Source organism: Chiloscyllium plagiosum, chromosome 23, assembly GCF_004010195.1.
Source record: "Chiloscyllium plagiosum isolate BGI_BamShark_2017 chromosome 23, ASM401019v2, whole genome shotgun sequence".
Lineage (NCBI taxonomy): Eukaryota > Metazoa > Chordata > Chondrichthyes > Orectolobiformes > Hemiscylliidae > Chiloscyllium > Chiloscyllium plagiosum.
In genome coordinates this window covers 41,887,521-41,908,199 of record NC_057732.1, presented here as the reverse complement: position 1 = coordinate 41,908,199, position 20,679 = coordinate 41,887,521, and the positions used below count along the sequence as shown (strand labels likewise).

The window sequence follows — 20,679 nt, the reverse complement described above, 5'->3', positions numbered from 1 at the left end:
ACGTCTCAGAGAACACCTCTGGGACACCCGGACCAACCAACCCAACCACCCCGTGGCTTAACACTTCAACTCCCCCTCCCACTCCATCGAGGACATGCAGGTCCTTGGACTCCTCCATCGCCAGACCATAGCAACATGACGGCTGGAGGAAGAGCGCCTCATCTTCTGCCTAGGAACCCTCCAACCACAAGGGATGAATTCAGATTTCTCCAGTTTCCTCATTTCCCCTCCCCCCACCTTGTCTCAGTCCCAACCCTCGAACTCCGCACCACCTGCCGAACCTGCAATCTTCTTCCTGACCTCTCTGCCCCCACCCCCACTCCGGCCTATCACCCTCACTTTAACCTCCTTCCACCTATCGCCCCTCCCCAAGTCGTTCCTCCCTACCTTTTATCTTAGCCTGCTAGACACACTTTCCTCATTCCTGAAGAAGGGCTCATACCCGAAACGTTGATTCTCCTGCTCCTTGGATGCTGCCTGACCTTCTGCGCTTTTCCAGCAAAAAAATTTCAGCTCAATTTCATGACTGGCAAGGGTAGAGTTCACAGTGGGACCAAGTAGTCAATATCATCACGGTAGAAAACAGGGGAGTATGCTGGAATGAAGAAAGCTTAATAATCCACACGTGCACACACACACACACACGCTGACCTCTTTTGCAGTCTCAAATCTTGCTCGTTCCGTTCTTGTGCCGACTCTTTGGACATTCGTTTTCTGACTTCGTCATCAGTAACTGTTGAAAAGGAAAGCAACATTTAGAGAAGTACACATGCCGTGAAGCTAACCCCTGTGGATCTCTGCTTGTGTTGAATGCACAAGTCAACCCAGGTTCACAAAATGTGGCCAACATACACCAACTGGATGTCTTGAAAACTAAAACATGTGATTTAACTCATCAACTGAAAAACAGCACAAACTCCTTGCACTGGTTCCTCTCAGCAATGATGGAGGCGCACTTCATAGATTTTGATTATCAATTTCATGATTGCCAGTATTTCACCATTAAGAACCCATTGTCTTGTGGGCTGCAGTATTACATTACCAAATTGAACAAATGGGTATTCAGAGTGTTAAGAGGAGAACAGACAAAGTTAAAATATTCTTAAAAACACCATGCAACAGAGATAGAATAAAGCACCCTTCATTTGTTTTGTTATAATCCCAAACGAGGCCACCAGACTTGTTTTGGTTAGGCTAGGGCCCAGTAACCGCTGTCTCTGAAAATAGACAAAGTATGATTTCAGAGTTTTAAAAAAATAAACTTTACTATTCTAAGTTATAAAAGCAATACAGTCATTTAACTAACCTACATACATAGTGAGATTGAACGAGAGATCTGCTGAGCTGTTTGGCATAAGACCACCTCAGTGAATAGCAAGAGGCCTTGTGTTTTTTTTCCAAACCAGCCTGAATGGGTGTGGCCAGCTCTCAGATCAGGATTTCTTTGTTTTGGTTTTTCAGTAGCATTAAGAGGCTGTTGGGGTCTCAGAGTTGGAAGCATCAGTAAATCCTTCCCAGCTGCTTCCTTCTTTGCATTTTCCTCTTAATGTATTTTTCCTCCTGAATTGAAGAACTGCTTATGAGAATGTCTCTGAATTTTCCTTTTCGCTAACAGGTGTGTTTATGAGATATTACGATATTGAAATAGTTAATTAGTAATAATTACTGTATCTATTATTCACTCCAGCAGAGTTAAATTATTCTGAATTCTTCTCTCTACTGTTTGTATTTCAACTACACAGTTTTTCAAGAAATTGTGCTTTGCTTAACATCGAGTAGTTTGGCTAGTCATATTGCGCCTGGCACATCACATCCACCTTCAACATAAGAAAAAGTTAATGTCCAGGCTGCTTCCTTAAAATATTTTGAGGGGGTGTGGTCTGGTTCATGATAAGGTAAACATGGATAACAGGCAAACTATGGTTGAACATCCTGGAGCACATTAAATAAAGTCAAGACCAATCCCAGAGATTTCTCAGCAAACCCCAGCAGTTAATGACATCATGGGTTTCAAATGTCATGAAAAATTGACAAAGGTTTCAAATTTTTCCCAGATCAACGTGTCACCATTTCTCTATCCCCATATCAGTTGGAGCAAAACACTCAGAGACACAGTATGGTTTTACCTCCAGTTAATAGTTCCTTGGCATTTCTTTACCACCTTTGTTCAATAGTAGCATCATGTTAGCACCCTCCAGTCTTCCACCACCTCACCTATGACTCTGATACAAATATCTCAGCAAAGGGCCCAGCAGTTATTTCCCTAGTTTCTCAGAGTTCTGATCAGGTCCTGGGATTTATCCACTTTGATGCATTTTAAGACATCCAGCACCACCTCCTCTGTAATATGGACATTTTTCAAAATAGGACCATCTATTTCCCCACATTCTATATCTACCATGTCCTTCTCCACAGTAAAAACTGATGCAAAATACTCGTTTACTATCTTCTCCATCTCCTGCGGTTCCACACAAAGGCGGCCTTGCTGATCTTTGAAGGGCCCTATTCTCTCCCGAGTTAGCCTTTTGTCCTTAATGTATTCATAGAATCCCTCAGGATTTTCCTTCACCCTATTTGCCAAAGCTATCTCATGCCCCCTTTTTGCCATTCTGATTTCCCTCAAGTATACTCCTACTGCCTTTAAACACTAAGGATTCACTTGATCTATCCGGTCTGTGCCTGACATATACTTACTTCCTTTTTCTGAACCAAACCCTCAATTTCTCGGACCATCTGGCATTCCCCACAGCTACTGCCTTTCACCCTAAAAGGAAGATATTGCCTCTGCACTCTCATTACCTCATGTTTGAAGACTTCTCATTTTCCAGATGTCCCTTTATCTGCAGACATTCGGAATCAATTAACTTTTGCAAGTTCTTGCCTAAAGTCAAAATTGGCCTTTTTCCAATTTAGAACTTCAACTTTTGGATCCTGTCTATCTTTTTCCATCACTATTTTAAAACTAATAGAATTATGGTCACTGGCCCCAAAGTGCTCCCACACTGATACCTCAGTCACCTGCCCTGCCTTATTTCCCCAAGAGTAGGTCCAGTTTTGCACTCTCTGTGGAAGGTATATCCACATACTGAATCTGAATGTTTTCTTGTACACACTTAAATTTTTCTCCATCTGAACCCTTAAAACTACTTGCAGTCGCAGTCAATGGTTGGGAAGTTAAAATCCCCCACCAAAACCACCATATTATTCTTACAGATAAGTCAGATCTCTTTACAAATTTGTTCCTCGATTTCCCACTGACTATTGAGCATTTATAATACAATTCCAATCAGGTGATCACCCCTTCCTGTTTCTCAGATTCAATTAACTCCCCTGGATGTATTCCCAGGAATATTTTCCCCCCCAAGTACAGCCGTAATGCTATCCCTTATCAAAAACGCTACTCTCCCTCCTCATCCTCACTATAGCATTTGTATCATGGAACATTCTGTTGCCAGTCCTGTGCATTTCTGAGCCACATCACCATAACTGCTATGGTATCTCAGTCCCATGTTCCTTCCCATTCCCTGAGTTCATCTGCCTTCCCTGTTAGGCCTCTTACATTTAAATAAATGCCATCTTATTTATATTCTGCCTTGTTCTCAGCTTTGTTCTTGCCTGCCCCGACGCTTCGACTCACCCCTTTTCCCAACTGTACCATTTTTCAGATTGATCTCTTTCCTCACAATTTCCCTGGGTATCCCCTCCACTTTACTAGTTTAAATCTTCCCGAGCAGCTCTCAAATCTCCCAGCCAGTATATTAGCCCCCTTCCAATTCAGGTGCAATCTGTCCTTCCTGTACAGGTCACTTCTATCCCAGAAGAGATTCCAATGATCCAAAAACATGAACCCTTGTCCCTGCACCAGCTCCTCAGCCACACATTCAGCTGCTCTGTCCTCCTATTCCTACCCTCACAAGCTCATCGCAACAGGAGAAAATTAGCTGTCATTTCCTTTCAATTCAAGAATTGAACTTTTCAGGCTGGGATGAATTTTTGAGGCACACTCCTGCCAATTTCAAAGTTTGTATTTGCCAGCTCTCATATGTTGGCCAAGAAGTTATGATGAAATGTTACACAATCTTTTTTTTTCTTTCCATTGTAGAAAGACTCTGCTCTGAATCACTGGTTGAAAGTAAAAATCCCACAAACATTCGGTTTTGTCAATTATCTGAGATTTAACCATCATGGACTTGGAGAAAGATTTGTAAAAGTATCCCATTTAAAATGCATTTGATGAAACTTATGCCATGGCAGAGACAATTCATTTTTATCAATCATTTCAGGCAGTGAAATAAAATTCAAAAGTAAGTTGACTTCTGGATTAAATACTAATTGCTTCAGTGCGATGAAATGATGGGCAGTTCCATGAAGGGTCCAGTGGAACGATTCAATACCTTTAAAAACAAACAGCTTTTCTCCCCCTCCAGAGAATGAAGGTATTTGTGTTTTTCAAAAGCACAAAGGCATAAAGACCATAGGTTATCAAGTACTGTTCAGTAGCTTACAGAAGTATTTTCACTTCTTCATTACAACCAAAAGAATCAGATTATCTTCTATGTGACCTTCATGCAACCTACTTTGAAGGGAAAAAGCTTCAAAACAATGCTTCAGAACTAACGAATTCAGTGGTTACCAGTTTAGTGCCTTGTTGCATGTTACTTACCAGAAAAATCACTATTCTGTTGTAAAACAAAGTAATACATGGTTGCTGTGTTTAAAATCATAATGCTTCAAGAGTTTTCACAAAATAACTAACTGTAAAACCATTGATGTGAATATGGGCTTTGAATACTCTTCACAAATAACCACACAAAGGATGACAGCCTTTAAAAAACAAAAGCCTGTGAGATTAGAGGAACAGTGTCAGTACAGTATAAAATTGGCTTAGTGCTGTCAAGTTGAGGGTGGTAGTGAACCAGACTATGGGGTCCCCTGGATTTGGTTTTGAGATGTTTTTATATGTCAATGACTTGGACTTGATATAAAAGTGAAAAATTCAAAGTTTTCAGATGACAAGAGCACACTTAAACTACTGGATACAGTTCTGATCTCTCTACTAAAGACAGGATATTTTTGTTTTGGAAGGTAAAAAGAATGAATGTTTCTGTAGATTAGACCATGGGATGAAAGGCTTGCCCTAGGAGGATAAATTGGCAATAATTCTCTCGAATTAAAGTTGATCCCATTGATATGCAATGAAGAAACTCAGACCCTGAGTAAATTAGTTCTATATTAGATAAAAATACTAATATTACATTAGATAAGACACTAGTGATTGTCTCTTAGCATTCTGGAAAGTCATAAGCAATTCTGAATAGCCAGGGACCTGATAGAGAATCACAGAATAGAGATAAAGGTCATAAAAATTAGTCTCCCAGTACTCAAATCACATCTCCAGGTGGTGTTGAAGATTTGGCCAGTGTAACCATTTATCGGAGGAACTACGTTGAAACATCCAAAAAATGACCTTGAGCTGGAAAATAGACAGGGAGGGAGGTAATCATGGCATCATGGATACCTGTCCTGTTTTCATTGGATAGAAGGGTTCTGTGACAATGCTATGGCTTTAAGAGGTATATTTTTCCTGGTTTTGCTGTGAAGAGAGGTTGAGACAGAGGTTGCGAATGGTCTGGCTGGCCAACAAAGTAAACAGCTTGTGGGACCTTCAGACTTGTTTTGAAGTTGGAACAATAAATGCAGCCTGAATGTGTGGGGCCAAGCTCTCATTGAATCAAGATTATTAGTTTAGCTTTCTGCAGTTGTTGGGGGTCTTGAAGCTTGATGTGGAAGCTGTTTTCCCTCTCTCTGCCACAGCTAAAAGCTGGGGGTCTTTTCCTGTTGCTAGAATTGCAAGAGAGATAATTAATTTTACTGACTTTGCCTCTGCTAAGGGTGTGCTTATGGGATGTTACGATATTGGAATAATTAATGAGTAGGGAATTAAGTTAAGTATTTTGATAGAGTTACATTTAAGCCAATGTTTTTCTAATTTTATTTCTTCCGTAGTTTAACTCTCATATGCGAATAAAGTGTGTTTTGCTTCAAGCCTCGTAATGTGACCAATTGAATTGCCTTCTTCAGGTGGAGGACCAACCAGAACACGCGGAGGGAGGTCGACCAGAACACACCGGGTGGTGTCAACCAAAATATGCGGGGGGGGGGGAGCGACGGCAGAGCAACCACAATAAATGGAAGCAGACCAAGAGAACAGTCCTCTAAGCATCCTGCTGTAGGGCTAGAATGTTAGTTACTGAGAAAAACACACTCCATCAAGCTTCTATTCTCTTTTGAGTGAATAGCACTAAGCTGTTACAAGTTGAACACTTATGTCAATTTAGCTTAATGCATGTATTGAAATTGTTACTTCTTCAGACACTTGAAATTATAGTTATCTGTGGTCACTGAATTCGAAATCTTAAGATTTAAGATTTGGAGAGGATGTTTCCTCTGGTAGGAGAGCCCAAAATTAAGTAGAGGGATCGGTTACTGCCAAAATTAGACTTGGCCAAAATAAAAACACACTTAAACAGTTATATTCAAGCAACCTGTTTTTCAGGCAATCTGTTCAGGTTGTGATACAATGACATATGAGGCCAGTTGGACTTGAACTCACCAAGTATATTAGTTCGCCTTGATTCAGAAACAACTCTGAAGTTTATTCATTTTCTTGGTCACTTGGAGTCACATAGCACGGAAACAGATCCTTTGGTCCAATCAGTCCAGGCTGACCATAATCCCAAACTAAACTAGGCCTACCTGTCTTGCTTGGCCCTCATTCCTCCACACATTTCTTATTCATGTACTGAATCAAATGTATTTTAAATGTTTTAACTGTACCGACATCCATCACTTCCTCTTCAAGTTCACTTCACACATGAACCACTTTCTGTATAACAAAACTACCCCAGATAGCTTGGTTAATTCTTTCTTCTCTCAGCTTAAAAAATGCCACCAGTTTTTAAATCTCCTATCTGAGGGAAAAGATACCTGCCATTCACCTCAATTTAACCCTTCGTGATTTTATAAACCTCTATAAGGGAGCCCCTCCACCTCCTACGCTTTAGGGAAAGAAGTTCCAGCCTATTTCGTGTAACTGAAACTCTCCATTTCCAGCAACACCTTGGCAAATCTCTTCTGAACTATCTTCAACTTAATAATATCCTTCACCTAACAGGGAGACCAGAACTGGATACAGCACTCCAGAACAGGCCACACCAGCATCCCTTACAACCTTAACATAATATCCCAAATCCTGTACTTAAACGTCTCAGCAACAAAGGTAGGCATGCTAAACCTCTACACAATTATTCTTTGCATGCTACAAAGGTAAAGTCCATTAGAACTCTCGAGTTCCCTTTCAGAGTCTTTTCAACTCAATTACACCAATACCAACATTCCTGGTATTTCCTTCCAACTGTACCATACTGTAGTTGATAAACAATTTAAATGCAGCCACAAAGACTGGCCTTGGAAGAGGCATCATAAATTATTGCTGCAAGCTTAAGCAAACTTAACAGTATTCCGCATTCCGTTACCTCTCTGTAAATACACTTGTAAATCAAAGATTAGTCAACAGGATGCTTAAAAGACAGAAGTTGTCAGCACAGCAAAATTCTCAGAGCAGTTATTGCATTTGTTTACCTTGCTGCAGTGAATTCCCACTAATGGATGGGATCAAATGATGGACTGCTTTACATTAAAGACTTCCCAGTTCAGTACAATGCAGATAGGAATATAGTTTGACCACGAGTAACACTTCTGTCAGCAAACTGCAATCTCAAACTGAAATTCCTTCTTTTCGTTTCTGGCCACTTGAATAACTCAGTTTGAATGCTGAAAATTGGTATCAATAAGGAATCTGATGGAGTTATTCTCCCTAACAGAGTGGGAAGTTGTAAAGACATTATAAATAGCAATAGCAGTACCACTAAAATAGTCGAGAGTTTAAAAGAAAATCCCATGATGTTTGTCAAATTCCCTCAAACTATCATGTTCAATCAGCTCTTGCCAGTCAATTTTCTAATTTTGCACTCGAAAGCTTGATACAAGGAATTAACAGAAAAAGGAGTATGAACAGATGGTCAGAATCAATAGTTGATTGATAAGACTCATTTACAACAGCGGGGGTAATGACAGGAATCTGTTTAAGAACTTGATTGAACTGAACTTTTCAAACTGATCTCAGGACTTGCAGCATTTATAATGCCCATGCCCCAAGGCTGTATTAAAAACCTTAAACCGACACGGTGTTAGACAATTTTACAAATGGAGAAAACAAACAACAGCACAACAAATTAAAGCTTGGTTTCTTACTCGTGTGTATATGGGAAGACTGCTTGGCAGACACACCCCTGGTCAATCAACAGCAAAGATCAATCAATCCTGAGTTTCCAGTTGTCAGTCATTGAGATTCTCCACCTCATTTCCACTCTGACCCCTCTTTGCTCATTGTCCTGCATTATTCCAATGAGAAACAGCAGCTCACCTCTGGATGACACAGCTTTTTAGACTTAATTTCGAGTGCAGAAGAAGGGTAACACCCAAACACTGACTTCTCCACCTCCTGATGCTGCCTGACTTGCTGTGTTCTTCCAGCACCCTGCCTGTCTAATTAACATGGAGTTCAGCAATTTCAGATCAGAACCTCTTTCCCCACTTTACAGATGAGAGTTATCAGTGATTCTGCTATTCCGTTGCAGATAACCTCTGGAGGTATCCTTTTTACCCTTTGTTTGTCTCATTATCATTTCTTTTAATCTTGCAATGATTTTGCAATTTAGCCTCCCACGGTGTCTGCATGAATTTGAACTTGTTTAATCTCTAACTTTCATTGACCTGCAAAAGTGATTTTTTTTTCCCTCACGGCACAAAGGCTGCCTGACTTGCTGAGTACTTGTAGCATTTTCTGGTTTTATTTTGGATTTCCATCAATTGTAGAATTTTGGTTTGGTATTGTGATAAATACCAATATTGAAAAGTTGGAATGCAATCAGAAAAAGAACAATAGGTGGAAAGTTCACAACAATTTCAAAGGGAAAAATCAAAGTCATTTTAATTTGACAACTTCAAAGAGTTCAAAAAATTCAACAACAAAATACTGAGAATAATGGACTTATAGAGTCATAGAGATGTATAGCATGGAAACAGATCCTTTGTCCAACCCGTCCAGATATCCCAAACCAATCTAGTCCCACTTGCCAGCACCCGGCCCATATCCCTCCAAACCCTTCCTATTCATATAAATGCGAGATGCTGCATTTTGGGAAAGCAAATCTTAGCAACACTTGTACACTTAATGGTAAGGTCCTAGGAAGTGTTGCTGAACAAAGACACCTTGGAATGCAGGTTCATAGCCCCTTGAAAGTGTTAGATCGGATAGTGAAGGCGGCGTTTGGTATGCTTTCCTTTATTGGTCAGAGTATTGAGTACAGGAGTTGGGATGTCATGTTGCGGCTGTACAGGACGTTAGTTAGGCCACTAATGGAATATTGTGTGCAATTCTGGTCTCCTTCCTATAGGAAAGATGTTGTGAAACTTGAAAGGGTTCAGAAAAGATTTACAAGGATGTTGCCAGGGTTGGAGGATTTGAGCAATAAGGAGAGGCTGAACAGGCTGGGGCTGTTTTCCCTGGAGCATCGGAGGCCGAGGGGTCACCTTATAGAGGTTAACAAAATTATGAGGGGCATGGATAGGGTAAATAGGCAAAGTTATCTTCCCTGGGGTGGGGGAGTCCAGATGTAGAGGGCATAGGTTTAGGGTGAGAGGGGAAAGATATAAAAGAGATCGAAGGGGCACCTTTTCCACACAGAGGGTGGTACGTGTATGGAATGAGCTGCCAGAGGAAGTGGTGGAGGCTGGTACAATTGCAACATTTAGAGTAACAAAGAGGATTGATGAGGGCAGAGCGGTAAATGTGATCTACATGGACTTCAGTAAGGCATTCGACAAGGTTCCCCATGAGAGACTGGTTAGCAGGGTTAGATCTCTCGGAATACAGGGAGAACCAACAATTTGGATCCAGAACTGGCTCAAAGGTAGAAGACAGAGGATGGTGGTGGAGGGTTGCTTTTCAGAATGGAGGCCTGTACTAGTGGAGTGCCACAAGGATCGGTGCATTTACATAAATTATTTGGATGCAAGCATAAGAGGTATAGTTAGTAAGTTTGCGTATGACACCAAAATTGGAGGTGTGGTGGACAGCGAAGAGGGTTACCTCAGATTACAACAGGATCTTGATCAGATGGGGCAATGGGCTGAGAAGTGGCAGATTCTGAAATCGAAGTGCTGAAAGAAAAACAGCATTTCGAAAAGTGTCTGTCCACACAAACGCAGAGTTAATGTTGAGTCCAACATGACTCTTCAATACAACTCAATTTCCTCAAGCACACAATGATTCAGGGCAAGATGAGAAGGTGGTAAGTAGTGGTGGCTTATGGTCCACTCCTGTTCCTGAAAATCCTCATGTTTTCAGTGGTGACAATGCACGTCTACCACACAATTCCAGCAAAACGCAAGACACAGATCCAAAGGCAGAACAGATAAACAGCTCCAGTCTCTAAAGGATATTCTGGGTGCACAGTAAAAAGCTACTTTGCAGGAATAATCTACTTCTTCATTGGGCCTGTTGCTGACAAAAAAGGGAAATGAAAAGATAAAATTAGTGACAATAATCTATTCAGACATACCTCATAATTAGACTTTTTCAACTGTTTCCACTCAAGAGAACTGTTAATGTACATTTAAAAGTAGACAGAAGTCTTCAATGAGGCAACAAAATGAAGCTGTCCAAATGTATTTCAGATGTTATCTTAAGTCGCACTGACAATGAGGAAGCATTAAATTAAGTCACCTGTGGAAAGTGAGTCAACATCATCATATTTTAAAGTCGTAAATACAAGCTGGTCAATGCAATTTAAAAGAACGAATGGTATTGACAGAGTGGAAATAATTCACATGATTGATCTTGGATTTAAGTAGATTCAAGCTCAGTTAATAAATAAAACTTCATTTAAGCAGCATCCCAAATGCTGCTTAAAAGCACTGGTGTCCCTTAAGTTAATTTTATTCTATTTAGTTGCCCTCAGCAAAATGCAGGTTGGCTGAGAAAATGTGCAACAATTAGTTTTCATTTAAGGTATTGAAATAAAGAAGTCAACTGAACGTAATTTACACCTGTTGCTTTTCTTGAGCAAATCAGAACATGGTAATATTCTACTTCCAACCATGCATGCGATTTTGCATCTTTTCGTTGGCTATTATTTAATTTTAGTGTCACTTTTCCTTCCTGTCCTTAATCTGAAACAACTCAATTTAATCCACATCATGCCAGTTGTAGAAGCTCTTTGAAAGTAAGAGACCATCAGAATCTTGGGAAGTGTAATTCATCCTCAATTCTTACATAATAAAAGGTTTCGAATGACAACTTGCCAAGTATTTGGCATAATGTAGTCGTACATGGAAAACAATTTCACCCAATTAGGTCTGGACGTTACAAATTAATAGTAACAAAAAAGCCTATTGGTCACAGAGGAATCAATGCTCATAATTTGCTGATTGCTATTACTCAGTCTCATCATACTACCCTACTGCCATTTGTTGTGAATCTCACTTTTAAACAGCTTTTTTAAATTCACAATTAGCACTGAGAGTTGATCTCAGTCCAGGGTGTTTGTCGAGAAATACTTGGAATAATGGTAGCACAAGTGTTAATTGATCATCCTGCAAAGACAAGGCTTCAACAGGCTTTACATGATGGGACATTGAGGTAACTGTCAATTTTTCTCTTTCATATAAAAAAAATTGGGCTGTAATTATTTCAGATCATCTGTATAGTCAGTTTCAGACTATACAGATGACTAATAAAATGGACAGTATTGTACTTTCCCATGTAAACTCTCTCAGTCACCATAAACATTTAAATAAACTTTAGAACAACAGGGTTGATCATTGTTGCAATTAAACCTGATATGAACGAACAGCAGCACATGAAAGACACAATGCTGATACGACTTTCCATGTCAAACAAATTCTGAAATGCAGTCCTAATATGAGATATTAAAAAGTTAATTTGCTCCGTTGACCTGCAAGAAATTGAATGCCCCGGGGACAGGATGTGATGTCTCTGTTCCGCAGGTACAATGTAAGTGAATTTACATTCCATCCCTTGCCATTCAGAGCCATTTACATGGCCATCTCCTATTTTTCAGAGAAAACTTACATTTGCATCATCATCCTATTCAAAATCACTAAGAACATTACGTTGGAATTTTGACAGTCTGTGGTGAAAAAAGCAATTTGCAACAGAATTGAACATTAAGGGGTGATTTAACGTTATATTGTTTCTGGAAATGATGAGGTCACTGCGTTGTGTCTTCAGTGGCATCTGACCGTGAGGGGGTGGCTGGGGGTTATCTTTGGGCATTACTGACTGTGATCTCAAGATTTCATAGAAAGGAAGGACTGTTCCCTTTGTTCAGAGAGACCTCTTGTCATGCTTCGCAAGCATGGCAAAGAGTGGTAAGAGTTTCTTCACAGTTTCTATTGTTTTAGCTTAATAAAATTTGGTTGTTGTTCACACAGGTTGGTGTTTTGCAGTTGCATGAAGTGTGTAAGACTCAAAATAAATCTAACACTAATAGTATTAAATTTATACCTTACATCAACGATCTCTTGAAACAACTTCATACAGCAGTATTTATATGCATGTCTAAGTATGTGAAGACACATTTAGCACAACTTTCACAAGTCCAAGGTGCATTCAGGTTTTTTGGCATTTGTTAGGGTCTGGAACTACCGTGATAGTGACAGAAAAATGGACCATTCATTTTCAAATACCATCACCTACTTTTATTGCTGGAACACTAATGGACTAAAATGGTTATTATAAAAGGAAAAGATAAGACTAGAAATGGCCAGAGCAATCAGGTGACCACAGAGGTCAGCCAAACTTTGTGTAACCTACATGGAATAAATTAATTTTAACCTTTCTCTCAAAAGATCCTTAAAACTAGTCCAACCAGTCAGGCGTGAATAAACCAGTATGACTGATTTTGACTTACACCTGCATGATAATGTTTCGCATATTGAAGATGACAGACATCGCCTAAAATGATCAAACCTGGAAACAAGAAACTAATATCTGGATATACAAATCAGATATAACACAAGGAGCTGTTTTTGGTAGTGCAGACGATTTGAGACTGCAATGCACTGGAGAAAAGTGCCCCCTTAGTCTCTCAAAAGTAACATGAACTGGTGACAGACCAGATAAAAACACAATCGGAACACCAAGAGCTCAAAAGGCACTGAAATATTTGCTTTTGCTGAGGATACAAGACAGTTTAAAAACAAGGTCTTCTCGTAGGTCAAAACCTCTATGCTTTAGTACTATCTGAATGTTAAATTGAATCCTGCTTTCATTTTGAAGATTATATATTTGACTTCACATATTGATTATTTTCTTGGGATTTGCAGATAATAAAACTTATCTCACAAAAACTATATTATTAGCTCTTTATTCTTTCAATTGAACTCTTTATCTTCCTTTAAGTTAATAGAGGTAAAGCCTCAAACTTTCAAGAACAATTGTCAGAATCTGATGAGGGCCTGAAGGAGGTGGGCTGTGCTAAGAATTGTGGCAGGATTACATGAGAAGTGCAGTGAGGCCCACCTTGACAAGTGCCTAGCCGAGTTTTTCACTTAGCAGTACAAGTTGCTAATTAAGGGGGTTTATAGACTATCAAATATGTTAGTAATACTACAACTCATCCCTGAAAATCAGCTCAGTGTCTTTCCAAAGCTGCTAAATGTCGAGAATTCTCACCACAAACATCAGAGCAGGTGCTTGGGGACCTCAGCTCACTGTTGGCTGAGCGATACCTCCATGTTTGCTCACCACACAGCATCTTAATGATCTTAAGGACTCTAGCTGCATGCACCCCTCATCCACTGTCCTGATACACCAGTCAATCAAAGTATGCAGGCAGATGCCGCAAACAATTAGGAAAACAACTGGTACACTGGTTTTCATTGCAAGAGAATTAGAGTTCAGAAGTAGGGATGTCTTACCGCAGTTATACAAGGCTGTGATAAGATCACAGCTGGAATATTACATGCAGTTTTGGTCTCCCTACCTAAGAAAGAATGTACTTGCCAAAGAATGCATGCTGCGGAGTCTCACTAGGCTGACACAAGAAATGGCAGGACTGTCTTCTGAGGAGAGATTGGTTCAAATGGGCATGTATTTATGAGAACTTATGAGCTTAGAGGATGAGAGGAGATCTGAATCAAATGTCCAAACAGGGCTGGACAGAGAATGTGCAGGGTGGATGTTTTCCCTTGTTGGGAAATAAAGAACAAGGAGGTACAGTCTCAGGAGATGGAGTGGACCATTCAGTAATGAGAGGAGACATACTTCTTCACTCAAGGGGTAGTGAATCAGTGAAATTGATAACTTTTTTAGCTTTTTAAGGCATCACGGAGTACAGGAAGAAAACAGAAATATGACAGAGATAGAGGATCAGCCACAATCATAATGAATGTGAAGCATCTCGAAAATGCCAAGTTCCTCCTCTCATTCCCACTTTATGTTTCTACTTTTCCAACTAGAAACCAACCCATTTAAGCCTATTGTTTCCTGTTAGCTTGCCAAACCTCCATCCAAACCAATGTGACATTCTAGATTAATAATTTTTAATATTTGTTCCAACATTTCATATGGCACCTTATTAAAGGCCTTCTCTCAACCTAAGTACAGTACATTTGCTGGATCCCCTTTATTCACAGAACATCTTAGTTTCTTCAAAGACTCCAATTATTTTGTTAAACATCATTTCCTTTCCACAAACCATGTTGAATCTCTGATTAATTGAATTTCTCCAAACGCCCGGTTTTAAATGTTTAATTATAGCTCCTAACATTTTCTACGGTCGGCATTAAGGAAACTAGCTTGCAGTTTTCTGCTTTCTACATTCTTCTCAATTTGAGTGAAGGAGTTACACTCATTCCTTTCCAACAAATGGAATCTTCTTCGCATCTGAGAAATTTTGGAACATTAAAATCAATAGATCAACTGTAGTTCTAGCCACTTCTTTTAAAATCAGGACCATGGGACTCATGAGGCTACAATTTCTTCAGTACCATTATCTAAGTGTAATTTTTCAACCCTAGTTGATGAAGCCTATCCAATTGTACGATCAAATTTTAGGAAGGATGGCATGGCTATGTCGAGGATACAGAAGAGATTTATTCGAATTGTTATAGAGATCAAAGATTAGTCATGTGGATAGCACAAATACTGAGTGACCAAAGAATGTGTGTAACTGCTGAGGTAAAAGGAATCAATTACCAAAGTACCAACTATCCATAATATTCCAGTTGAGGTCCAAAAAACACAAGTTCAGCATCACTTCCTTGCTACTGTAGTCTATGCCTCGATTAATATAGTTTTCTCCATCTGTCTGACCATTTTAAGGTCTGTGTAAGTATACACCAAGATCCCTTTGTTCTGGCATCCTCTTTGGAACTGTACTCCCACTTTTTTATTGCTTGTCTGGGTACTCCCAACCAACGTGAATCACCTCATACATCCCTGCACTGAAGAACGTCATCTGCTACACATCCACCCACTCTAGCTAAGTTGGAGTTACACACTGCCTTGATCACATTTGAAAATTCTTCCAAGTTTAATATCGTTGGCAAACTTTGAAGTTGCCCACTCGACACCAAGACCTGGATCATTGATATATAGTATGTAAAGCAAGGGTCCCAATACTGTCTCTGGAAAAGTACAGCTTAAAAGTTACTGCTGTTCCTTATCACTCAGCCAATTTTGTACCCACATTACCACTGTCCATTTTGTACCATTACCTATAACTTGCCTTTCAAGCCTATTGCGAGGAAACATGTCAAACACCTTCTGGAAACCCATGCTTATCACACCTACAGCATTACCTTATTGAACCTTTGCTTCCTCATGAAAAATACCTCAAGTCAGTTAAATATGATTTCACTTTAGAAATCTGTGCTACCTCTTCTGAATCAACCTACCTGCATCTGTATGACTATTAATTTATTCCATACTAATGGTTTGTGGGAGTTACCCCACCATTGAAGGTAAATCAACTGCTCTATTATTGTTGGGATTACCCTTCCAGTCTTTCTTGAACAAAGATGTAATGTTTGCAATCCACCTTCCCCCAAGTCCAGGCAAGACTCAAAGATTATAGCCAGTGCCCCCACAATTTCTACCCTTACTTCTTTCAAAGTCCTTGGAAGCATCTCATTCAGTGCTCACCAGGAAGTGCAAACATATATCAAACAATCGAACCATCATTTAGAACAGCTTTCGTGACAGATTTTCTTCCTGTCACCATGGCCTGGGCAACATTCTCTTTTGTAAAGACAAATACAAAGATTTCATTTAATATATCTCAGTTAAGCGCCTTACATAAATTTCCTTTCAGCTTTATGCTTCGAGTCACTAGAAGACATTAGGATTTCCTTCCAAGTTAGTTGTGAATGTTTCCTTACAGTTCCTCTTTGCTTTCTAACCTCCCCGCTAAACCTTTGTTTTTCTTGTTCACTTTCAATTCTATTTTCTGTCTTACATCTGTCGTGGGCACACTTTTGCTTTTCAATGGTAATTTCTACCACGTATATCTCCAGGGAACTCTATTTACTCTACCTTTCCCATTAAAGATAAATATACCTTGACTGCTCTTTGAAGATATCCCAAGGTTCAGTTATTGTTCTTCCCACCAATGTCCTATTCTAAACAATCCTGCTCAGCTCTATTCTTGCTCCAATCAAATCAGCCTTGCAACAACTGATTTTTCTTAGTCTGTACTGCTGCGTGACATTCTCCAAACCCATCCTGAACTTTAGGATACAATGACTGCCATTTCCTAAACGTTAACTCATTTGATCCACCTGGTCCATTTCATTTCCAAGAACCAAGTATAACAATGGGACGGACACATACGTGCTGCACGAAACTCTATTGAACACAATCTGTGAATATAGCCCCTCTCTGCACGTTACACTATTTGTCTGTATTTGGCTAACTGAATTCCCTAGGCAATTAACATCACCGAATTTCCCCACTACCAACATCTCAGGTTTGACCCTTGAGCAGAATCTAAACTGGACTAACCAGATAAATTCTGTAGCTTTAAAAGCAGATTGGACATTAGGAATCTTGTCGTAAGAACTCACCTTGTGACTCCCCAAGCTTATCCAACGTTTATAAAAAAATAAGTCGCGACTATGATGGAACACTCCCCATTCACCTGGATGAGAGCAGCTCCACCACTCAAAAAGTTTGAATATTACTTGCTACTTACCAGACCAATCCTAGACAGCTAGGTTCCTGTGGTACAGCGGTGGTATCTCTGAATCAGGATCCTGTATTCAAATTCTTCCTGTTGCCAGACATATGTGAATAGGTTGATTTAAAATCGACATGTTGTCGAGATCGCTTCAACACCTCAAGAGTGGTACTGCCACTGTGGAATAATCAACCAAAATCCCAAATTCTGACTTGATGATGGAAGGAAGACCATTTATGAATTAGCTGAAGATAATTGGGCTTAAGACTATCCTGAGAAACTTCTGCAGTGATATGCTGAAACTCTGATCATTGACATTCAAAAACAACAATGATCTTTTGTGCTCGCTATGACTCCAACCAACCACAGATTCATAGAATTACACAGCATGTGGAGTTTTCCTCAATTTCCATTGACTCCAGTGAAAAAAACTACCATTTCGACTGGGACAACACATCTATCCTGGGACAGGCGAAGCAAAGACATGCCAGAGAATTCCTAGAGGCCTGGCACTCCAACCACAACGCCATAAACAAACGCATAGATCTGGATACCATCTATCAACCCCTCAGAAAACGAACAGGAAATGACATCACCACAAACACCAGGAACCCCATCCAGGAGAAAGATATAAATAGAAAGCAGGAGACAACAGCTTCGCTTCACTTGGAGGTTGCCACTGATGATGTTATCCAGCCAGATAATGAAACATCTGGACATCAAACCGACAGCTCAGCGAGCAAACCTACACCCTCAACCTGAGCTACAAACCTTCACAAACCTTGCAGTATTGTATCTATTATTCGATTAAATTTTCCAATACAGTTAAGTTATTCTGAATGCTTTTCTCTGGTTATATTTTAACTGCAGTGTTTAAAGAAATAGTGATTTGCTTAACGTCGAGTAGATTGACCAGTTGCATTGCATCTGTAACAGGCACTTCACATTTGCCTTTTAAAAATAACAAACTTAGGTCCCAGGCTATCTTTTTGAAATATTTTGAAGGGGGTCTGGTCTGGTCTGGTCTGTAACAAAAGGCAACTTTAAGTTGCCATATTCCCAATATGCTTCAATTGGTCCACAACTAGACTATAAGCACAACAGTCTTTATTCTTAGACTAGTTACACCTCTAACAAAACAAAAGTCAGCACAACTTGAACTTTAAGTAATATTGTTTTAAGTCTTTTGATAATCATCAACTGGTCCAATATACCAGCATCCCATAAATACACCTCAGGCAAAGGCAAATTCAGCAAAACAGATCTCACTTGCTATCTCCTCCAGTCCAGCAGAAAGAAACAATCTAGCAGCAGAAAAAGAACTCAAGCGTTCTGCTGCAGCAGAGAAGAGGTGTATCTATTACTTTCATCTCCAAAAACCACAACTTGGACTCAAAGCAAAATTAAAATCCTGGGTCTATTTGAGCCTGATTCTACCCACTCATGCTGGTTTTGTGTAATTTACAAACACTCGGAGCTCAAACTTGTTTACCAACTGCTTCTGAAGTAGTCATTCCAGCACCACTGACAACACCATGCTGCAAGAGAGCACAGAATAAATCCCTCTTAAAGGCACAGTACCGTCACAATACCAAGTACAGAATCACAGGCTTGCAATACCATCCTATGTATATTTCTCTTTAAATGCAGGATACTTACACAAGATTAAAATGCCCATCAAAAACCTCTGAACCATTACTGAAATGTGTGGGGTTGCATTTGTTCAATTCTAGTCATATCTATTCAGTAACAAGCAGAGAACTACTTGCAAGGCAGCAGTATTCTTCTGCAGGTACCTCTGAAATTCCAAATGACTTATTCCTTGCCTCTTATTTCTGTCAATTATATCCAAGTCCTTAGCAATATTTTCCAAAGATCTATCAGTTTTCACTCATAAGCTGTCATCACATAACTGTCCCGCACCACCTTCTGCACCCTTCTCATTATCTCTGAACTGTTGAATGGCTTCTGTATTACTTTGAATTGGATGCAAACATGTCCTTCACTTAAAATATTGCAAACACCAAAGCCAATGACTTGGATACCACAGTAGAATGTGTGGTGCTGGAAAAGCACAGCAGGTCAGGCAGCATCCGAAGAGCCGGAGAATCAATATTCGGGCAAGAGCCCTTCATCAGATTCTGTTTTGATCAAGAGCCTGGATGAAGGGCTCTTGCCCAAAACATTGATTCTCCTGCTCTTCAGATGCTGCGTGACCTGCTGTGCTTTTCCAGCACCACACTCTCGACTCTGATCTCCAGCATCTGCAGTCATCACTTTATCTCACTTGGACACCACACCCCATCCTTGGAATAAATACCTCTAGACTCGATGATTCCAATATAATCCTGGCCAGCCTCCAATATTATACCCTTATTAACTTGAGGTTACCCAAACCTCTGCTAAACGTGCCCTAACTTGCACCAAGTCCTGATCACTCATCACCATGCATTCTGGATAAGCAACATCTTGTTTATCAAATTTTCAGTTTTCAAATGCTTCTGTAGTCTCCGAGTTCTGCCTCAGTCGTCTTGCATACTCCTCCAACTCTAACCTTTTGAGCAATTCCAATTTCCACAGTAACCATGTCTTCAGCTGCCAAGGTCTTATAGCTCTGCAATTCTCACAAATTTCCTTGCTTCTTTCTTGAAAAGCACTTAAAACCTATCCCTTCATTTTACCTCGAATATCTCATTATTTGACTGTCAAATTTTGCTTGAATACAGCCTTGTGGAATACCTTGGACACTTAATTGAATTAAAGATCCTTAATAAAGACAAGCAGTTATTAAATATCTCATTTATATTACCAAACTGAGTGCCAAAACCCCGATACAGATAATTCAATCTCATGGTAGCCAACTTTCTGCATAGTTGTGCTTCTCTTGTCAATCAACCGTACATGAATCCAATGATTAACTGCTTTGGAGATGCATCTTCTGACCAGACCAAAATCATTAACAACTTCACATGAACACGTCACTTTGAAACAGAAGCACAGCACGTTTTGTTTCGTCTTCATTGGTGAGCGACCATCTTTATAGCTGAAAATGTGTTGCTGGAAAAGCGCAGCAGGTCAGGCAGCATCCAAGGAACAGGAGAACTGACGTTTCGGGCATAAGCCCTTCTTCAGGAATGAGGAAAGTGTGCCCAGCAGGCTAAGATAAAAGGTAGGGAGGAGGGGCGTTGGAAATGCGATAGGTGGAGGAAGGTCAAGATGAGGGTGATAGGCCGGAGTGGGTTGGGGGCGGAGAGGTCAGGAAGAAGATTCCAGGTTAGGAAGGCTGTGCTGAGTTCGAGGGATTTGACTGAGACAAGGTGGGGGGAGGGGAAATGAGGAAACTGGAGAAATC

The 20,679-nt window shown here is 40.0% G+C and overlaps 1 protein-coding gene across 2 annotated transcripts in view; it reads right to left on the bottom strand.

Annotated features, from left to right (window-relative positions):
* chchd3a (coiled-coil-helix-coiled-coil-helix domain containing 3a) overlaps nt 1–20,679 on the bottom strand; it is a 231,951-nt gene that overhangs the window by 182,048 nt on the left and 29,224 nt on the right. For both annotated transcript variants that reach the window (XM_043714036.1, XM_043714037.1), the window contains exon 3: nt 652–733. In XM_043714036.1, the coding sequence (XP_043569971.1) occupies nt 652–733 (82 nt within the window). The remainder of the gene's footprint in view (nt 1–651; nt 734–20,679) is intronic.